At 43.7% G+C, this 8,063-nt stretch overlaps 1 protein-coding gene across 1 annotated transcript; it reads left to right on the top strand.

Moving 5' to 3' along the window:
- Positions 1-645: 645 nt before the first annotated feature.
- LOC112218677 (four-jointed box kinase 1) lies at positions 646-3,179 on the top strand. Its single transcript, XM_024379694.2, has one exon. It carries the CDS (start codon positions 915-917, stop codon positions 2,196-2,198), a length of 1,284 nt encoding a protein of 427 aa, XP_024235462.1. The 5' UTR covers positions 646-914; the 3' UTR covers positions 2,199-3,179.
- Positions 3,180-8,063: the final 4,884 nt, after the last annotated feature.

The following is an 8,063-nucleotide window of genomic DNA, read 5'->3' as shown; positions in this document are numbered from 1 at the left end:
GGAGGTTGGAATGATAATACCCTATTAATGTTGAGCGGTTTTAAAGACCACCTGAAATGTCAGCCTATCTTGGTGAGGGAGTTTTGGCCATGCAGTAAATTACTTTAGTTAGACCAATAAGGAAGAGAGCCAAACCTCTGCCAATAACAGCACATTTTCAGTCCCCCCCCCACTCAAACAGCCCTAGCAAAATTCTTGCTTGAGAAATTACTCTTTGCCAAGAAGCTATTTGTTTATTTTCTTTTATCATTTTGAGTTAATCACAGAAAAGTACTTAATTGTTACCCAGAAATTATTTGATATTGAAAAAATGGTTGCAGTGGACCTTTATATATGTTAGCCTATATTATGTTTTTGGTTTGGGATATTTAAGTGGACTGCATGGATCAAGTCCCTGAAACTTGTTTCAGGAGCACTCTTTCGTAATTATACGTTTCACGTGAACAATTGGAATTAATTATTTCCAACCCTGAAACAATTAAATAGAGTGCGGTCTGATTCTGACAGAATCGTGCACCATCGGGTGCCCATGTTGTCTAGCCGCACTTCCTCTGGATGTGTAGCTCTCCAAAGTACCGCTTCCATAGGACCCACCACTTCCCATGATACGCCTACCAGCTCGCAACCCGAGTCACGTGTTCCTCATCCTAGTATCTGAGCCGAAGCTAGTAGCTACACAAATCAAACTAAACCAGCCTCACCCAGTGGAGACCGGAGAGATGGAGACGCAGAGAGAAAGCCGTTCGCGGTCGGAAACCAGCTATTATGAAAAAAAACTCGTCCGATAAATAAAACTCATATCGACGGATAAGGATTTGATTTCACCCAAGCGGAACAGATATGCGAACCGCATTACCGTTGGGGTTGTGCGAGTTGTCTCTGCGCAACAAAGGGAAGGGCGGCTGTCAGTAAACATGAGGGCTGTGTCGGCGAACTTACTTGCACTGCTTTTTCTCTGCACTTGTGCCTGTGTATTCTACGTCTGGAGCAGGCTGGAGAGTCGGCTGGAGAGATACAAACGGGGGCTACAGTTACCGAGGTCCTTTCACGTTGGGCCATCACCGGACATCTCCGCTAAAACTTTCCGTGCTCTCCTCGCTGTTCCAGTGGCACAGAGACTGCACTTGGGGGGCAGACTCGATGTCCGCAACGTTACTGGTGTTAGGGATCAAATTGGCTCTTTAGGAAGCAGAGATTACCATATGAATGTAGATAACAAGGGGTCAGTACAGAGGGAGGTCCCGGCCAAATTTGGCTCGCTCGTTGAGGGTATTTTTTGGAGTGAATGGCTGGAGGCTCAGCTTCCCGCCAGCTTCAGTGAGGAACATGCCCGGGCTTGGAGAGAGAGAGCCCGGGGACACCGCATAGTCAGACTGGAGCCGGGCTGTGGTAGAATATCCAATCAGCTGGCCACTTTTTCGGACGGAGCAAAAGCTTGCGTGCGTTATGGAATAAACGCGGACCAGGTGCAGGGGGAAACGCTGACTTATTACCTGGCTAATTTGCTAGGTATTACAAATCTACCGCCTCTCATCCTTGCCCAGTTGAACGTTGACAGTGAACAATGGGCTTCTGTTAGGAGAAGAATTGGCGGTTTACAGTGGAGTGAGCGGGCGGTTGTTTCACTCACCGAGTGGGTCGCCAACTTGACCGGGGTAGTCACACCTGCTCCGCTGCGCCAGGAGAGCAAGGGGCTGCGTCCTCTGCAAGGGGAGCTGGGGAACAAAACGACTGCGGAGTTGCTCGAGCTAATGCAGTGGACCGACCTGATAATATTGGACTACCTGTCTGCTAACTTCGACAGGCTCGTCAGCAACCTATTTAGCCTGCAGTGGGACTCGCGCGTGATGGAGAGGGAGACCAACAACCTGCTCAGAACGCCCCGCGGTGACCTGGTATTCATAGACAACGAGGCAGGGCTTGTACATGGATACCGGGTGCTTGATATGTGGGAGAAGTACCACAGCACGGTCTTGGGCTCCGTGTCTGTGTTCAGAAAGAGGACAGCGCAGCGAGTGATAGAACTGCACCGGCGCAGGGACACCAGGACTCGGCTTCTCGAGCTGTACAGAGACAGCGAACCTTTATCTCCGGAATTAGGTTTTCTCTCCTATGAACACGCGGATGTACTACAGAACCGAATAGACAGATTATACAAACACATATTGCATTGCAAGGAGAAATACCACCAGCTGTGAGCGTGTTTCAGATTCCTCTCATATATATGGTTCTGTGTTTACGCACCTGCCACACAGAATTACGTGTGCTGCTAATCAGTAACCCAGCCCAGTAACCACACACCTGTACCAGATTAACGTGCATCAATTTAAATGTTTTTGAATATTTTAATGAACTACCTCTTGTGTGAACCAATGTTTTGCCTACTTTATTTGTCAGGATAAAATATTGATGTTGTTTTTGGGCTTCTTGCAGGATATGCCATAATTTATTTTCACCCAGCCTCAAAAGATAACTGCAATAGAATAACATGATGAGAGCACAGGAGGTTGGTGGCACCTTAATTGGGGAGGACTGGCTCATGGCAAAGGCTGGAGCAGAATAGGTGGAATTGTATAAAATACATCGAACACATGGTTTGATTCCATTCCATTTGCTCCGTTCCAGCCATTATTATGAGCCATCCTCCCCTCAGCAGCCTCCACTGGATGAGAGCCAATGCATCTTTGTACCTATTTAGGTTTAATGGTCAGCCTTCAATTGTTCCATTTTGATACACAGTTGTGTTTATTAATAGGAATCAACTATTGTGGTGTCAGGGTGCATTGTCTTTAATATGTACAATAAGAAACTGACTGCTTGATCATGAGAACCAAGCCTTAATAGATTACTCCTAAATAGTTTAGTATTTGTTGACACATGAATTTGTGATGTACAATTTGTCACCTGTCTCATCCTTTTATAGAAGCTCTAGCCTACTGTACAATCAACTCTCAAAGCAAACACTTGTTTTTGTGTATTTGGTTGTCTTATGATTGTATCTATAGTCTTAATTTCATGACCCAGTCATATTTGTTGTACATGCTGTAAGTATGTGAATACTGTATCTGTTAACCAGTTTTTGACATTCACAATTGCAATCTACTTCACTAATTCAATGTGCATTGTAACATTCCAATCTTCCTGTCTTTTTGTTAAATATATTGTAATTTAAGTTGTCAGACCATGTTTTTCATGTTCAATTCTTCTTCAGCAGGATACAATGATGGGTCAAAAATGTGCCTGTTCTGTGTGTGCAGTCCTGGGGTTTTCATATAAAGGGCCCTGTCCCATCCCTGTCCACTACAGTGCACCCATTGTGCTGTTGAAATGCCATGCCCTCAGAGCCTGTTACCAGGGAACTCTGAGTCTCTCTCTGACAGGCAGACCGTTAGGCATGGCCCAACTGAAAGCTCTCACCCCCCTGCCCTTATCCAGCTCTCTTTAAAGGCACAATCTGGGATATTTTCTGCTGTTCATGGTCATTTTAAGTAATACTTTTTTCCTTCAATATTAATTTAACAGAGAAATGTATCATAAGCTTATTAGAACTATCTTACATTATCATAACGTGCAAATATTAATGGTTTGTCTTGGTGGTGCTATTTTAACAGTCATTTGTGGTAAGTGTTGTCAAGTTTTCATAATGGATTCGGGAGACAGACGCAGGAATGAGTAATAGAGTTTGTTATTTAGCCCAAATTACGGCATGACGTTTAAAGGCACGGGGACAAAGACCAAGCAAACACAACAAAAACACAGGGTTGAAACCCAAAACAAAAGAGCGAGGAGTACCTCGAATAAATACACAAACTCACAATGATTATCACACGGGATGAGACCCGTAATCATCTGTGTGATCCTCAATGGCACGAAAGCCAAAACGCACAGGTACTCACACACACCAACGGACATTGTAACAATAATCGACAGCACCATGGTGAATAAAGGGCACATATACAGTTGTAGACAGAAGTTTACATACACCTTTGCCAAATACATTTAAACTCAGTTTTTCACAATTCCTGATATTTAATCCTCGTAAAGATTCCCTGTTAGGATCACTTTATTTTAAGAATGTGAACTGTCAGAATAATAGTAGAGAGAATGATTTATTTCAGCTTTTATTTCTTTCATCACATTCCCAGTGGGCCGCAAGTTTACATACACTCAATTAGTATTTGGTAGCATTGCCTTTAAATTGTTTAACTTGGGTCAAACATTTCAGGTAGCCTTCCACAAACTTTCCACAATAAGATGGGTGAAATTTGTCCCATTCCTCCTGACAGAGCTTGTGTAACTGAATCGGATTTGTAGGCCTCCTTGCTCGCACATGCTTTTTCAGTTCTGTCCCACAAATTTTATATAGGATTGAGGTCAGGGCTTTGTGATTGCCACTCCAATACCTTGACTTTGTTGTCCTTAAGCCATTTTGCCACAACTTTGGAAGTATGCTTGGGGTCATTGTCCATTTGGAAGACCCATTTGCAATCAAGCTTTAACTTCCTGATTGATGTCTCGAGATGTTGCTTCAATATATCCATAATATATCCTCATGATGCCATCTATTTTGGGAAGTGCACCAGTCCCTCCTGCAGCAAAGCACCCCCACAACATGATGCTGCCACCCCCGTGCATCACGGTTGGGATGGTGTTCTTTGGCTTGCAAGCCTCCCCGTTGTTCCTTCAAACATAATAATGGTCATTATGGCCAAACAGTTATATATTTTTTCATCAGATCAGAGGACATTTCTCCAAAAAGTACGATCTTTGTTCCCATGTGCAGTTGCAAACCGTAGTCGGGCTTTTTATGGCGGTTTTGGAGCAGTGGCTTCTTCCTTGCTGAGCGGCCTTTCAGGTTATGTCAATATAGGACTCGTTTTACTGTGGATATAGATATTTTCGTACCTGTTTCCTCCAGCATCTTCACAAGGTCCTTTGCTGTTGTTCTATGATTGATTTGCACTTTTCGCACCAAAGTACGTTCATCTAAAGGAGACTGAACGCGTCTCCTTCCTGAGCAGTATGACGGCTGCGTGGTCCCATGGTGTTTATACTTGCATACTATTGTTTGTACAGATGAACGTGGAACCCTCAGGAATTTGGAAATTGCTCCCAAGGATGAACCAGACTTGTGGAGGTCTACAATTGTTTTTCTGAGATCTTGGCTGATATCGTTTGATTTTCCCATGATGTCAAGCAAAGAGGCACTGAGTTTGAAGGTAGGCCTTGAAATACATCCACAGGTATACCTCCAATTGACTCAAATTATGTCAATTAGCCTATCAGAAGCTTCTAAAGCCATGACATAATTTTCTGGAAATTTCCAAGCTGTTTAAAGGCACAGTCAACTTAGTGTATGTAAACTCTGACCTACTGGAATTGTGATACAGTGAATAATAAGTGCAATAATCTGTCTGTAAATAATTGTTTGAAAAATTACTTGTGTCATGCTCACCATCTTGCAAAAACTAGTTTGTTAACAAGAAATTTGGGAGTGGTTGAAAAATGAGTTTTAATGACTCCAACCTAAGTGTATGTAAACTTCCGACTTCAACTGTATACATATACAATCAGTGGGAATAGGGGCCAGGTGTGCGCAACGAAAGTTCCAGAGGGATCCGTGACAAATATATTAACAAAACTACTACTGGTGATGTCTTTACTATTTGAATTCAGCCTCATGTAAAAGTTTTTAAAATGGTAGTTAAATGTTTCATTTTAATGTAAGACAAAGGATTTGACCTCGCTGTTCCTAACCACATGAGGTTGGTGGCACCTTAACATGGGTTGATGCCATTCCATTTGCTCTGTTCCAGCCATTATTATGAGCCGTCCTCCCCTCAGCAGCCTCCACTGTTCCTAACCCATCTTTTTCCCTGAGGCCTTTTTGTTATTGTTCCCTAGACCATTACATCATGGAGCCACAGCATTTATTTGATACAAATGGACACCTCATTAGTTTATTTGAAGGGTTAATTTTATCATCAGACAGGGTGAAGGCATTGACCAAATCCATCTGCTAACCTGAGGCCCCTTTTTTGTTATTGTTACATAAACTGCTACATCTTGGAAGCACACTATTTATTTGATTTCTCAAACTAAAGTGAGTCTCTTTCTCATTAGTTCCACAGTGACCTTTCAGGTTACTGTGATCTCCTTATCAAGACATGCTGGAGGCACATCATAGGTGTGTCAGTGATAAATGTTTGAAGGGCTAATGGTTTCCAGCTAATGGTTTTCTATCCCTCCATCTCCTCCTTCTATCCCTGATCTCATCTGGTTCCCTTTTACACCTTTTGTTGATAGCTAGCTGCAGGGCGCTCCAGAACATTTAATCTTATTCCTGATAGATGTAGGGTTAGGGAGGGGAGAGGAGGGGGCCTTAGGAAAGAGCCTCACTTTAACAATGAGAAGGGTTTATGCACTATGAGGTGCCTTATCTTGACTTCTATGAAAACACAACCCATGGTGTCCACTACGCGTGTCACTGTCATCGATCTGTGTTTCTCCCTATTAGGGAGCGATTAGCGGCCTGAGACGCGGCTGGGGTTTGAGCAGCTGGAGTTGGAGGCTTTAGCAGGGCTAGCTGCCTCCCTGGTGCCTGCCTTTGCATGTCTGCCTGCTTGCCGGTCCTGTAATAGCGATTTGGGGATCAATAAGTGCACTGACTGCTGTGGAGGGGGAAAACAGGTAATTTTAACAATGTTCTGGGGAAGAGGGAGTCAGAGGGGTATATGGGGGAGATAAGGACCAACCTTCCAGCAGATTTACGACGGGCTGCAGACACGAGGGATTAAAATCAATACTAAGCCTAGGTCTGCATGCCTGAACTAGACTTGTACCCCACCATCATTCCATCCACCCCCTCTCCCTTCTCCACCCATGTCCCTGCCTAGCATCTGTCTACAGTGGTTAGCTAAATGGAAAACAAAAGTGGTATTTTCTCAATTGTTTTTTTAACGTATTTTTTTGGCACCAGGGCTCATGTCACTTCTAATGGATTGGATTTATATAACACTAGCGGCATATATCAAAGCCTTTTGTCAGAACCGCTCCTAACAGATCACATGTTCGTCCTCTTACTCAATGTCTGGCTTGTGTCAACCTCACAAAACTTACCGCCTCCTCCCCTCTATCCCACCACCATCCCACTGTCCACACTGAGGCAGTGAACTCTCCAAGCCCCCTATGTGACATGGCCTCATTATGACAACTCCTCATTGGCCACTGGTAATGGCAGCGTTTTTTTAATTAAATCTATCTGGACGTGTGAGCTAGTTAGCCATGCAGGGTGCAGGGGCCAGGCATCTATGGCCGTCCTCTGGGCCTATTCATGCTCTGTTTGTGTCACAGGGCGGCCAGGGAGCCAGGCAGGCACAGGCAGTTGTGTACTATAAGCTGGCAGAGGTTCTGCTCTCTGTAGTCCTGAGGCTCTATCCAAAACAACCCCTAGCCCTACATCCTACACTTGGATTTGAAAGTATTGGATTGGAAGCTACAATATCCAAAATGGCAAACCTTCCTCCTAACCTAGGGCAAGCTACCACCATATTTTTTATACCTAGCTATCTAATATTTTCAGATCTACATAAAGTGCTTTGGGGGTAGGAGCTAGGGTTGTTTGTTTCTGGATGGAGCCTGAGCCTATAGAGAGAATAGGTAAAAACACAGATCTTCTCTATCTGGTCTGCATTCCAGAGGCTCCCACAATGCAGACACACCTGAGGAAGCTAGGTTGAACCCCCATAAACACACACACACTCACACAACCCAGAATCCTGCGAGCTGGTGAGACACAGCTGTGTATTGAAGCTCAGCTGTTATTGTTCTTTGTTTTTCAACAGGTCAGGTTGTCATTTGAAAACAGGGATACTCATTTATTTGATATATAAATAGAGTATAAATGGTTTTATATTCACTTAATGTAATTTCTACCAAACATTATTGTTTTGCATTCACTTCAATAAAGATGTCATAGTTGTGAATGTCAACTCAGTGTAAATAGCCTCCACAAAAATCATCTCAACAAAACATCACAGAGCAACAACCGGGCCTCAGTTGCC

This window comes from Oncorhynchus tshawytscha, linkage group LG19, assembly GCF_018296145.1.
Source record: "Oncorhynchus tshawytscha isolate Ot180627B linkage group LG19, Otsh_v2.0, whole genome shotgun sequence".
NCBI classification, from domain to species: Eukaryota; Metazoa; Chordata; class Actinopteri; order Salmoniformes; family Salmonidae; genus Oncorhynchus; species Oncorhynchus tshawytscha.
This window is presented reverse-complemented; position numbering and strand designations above follow the sequence as displayed.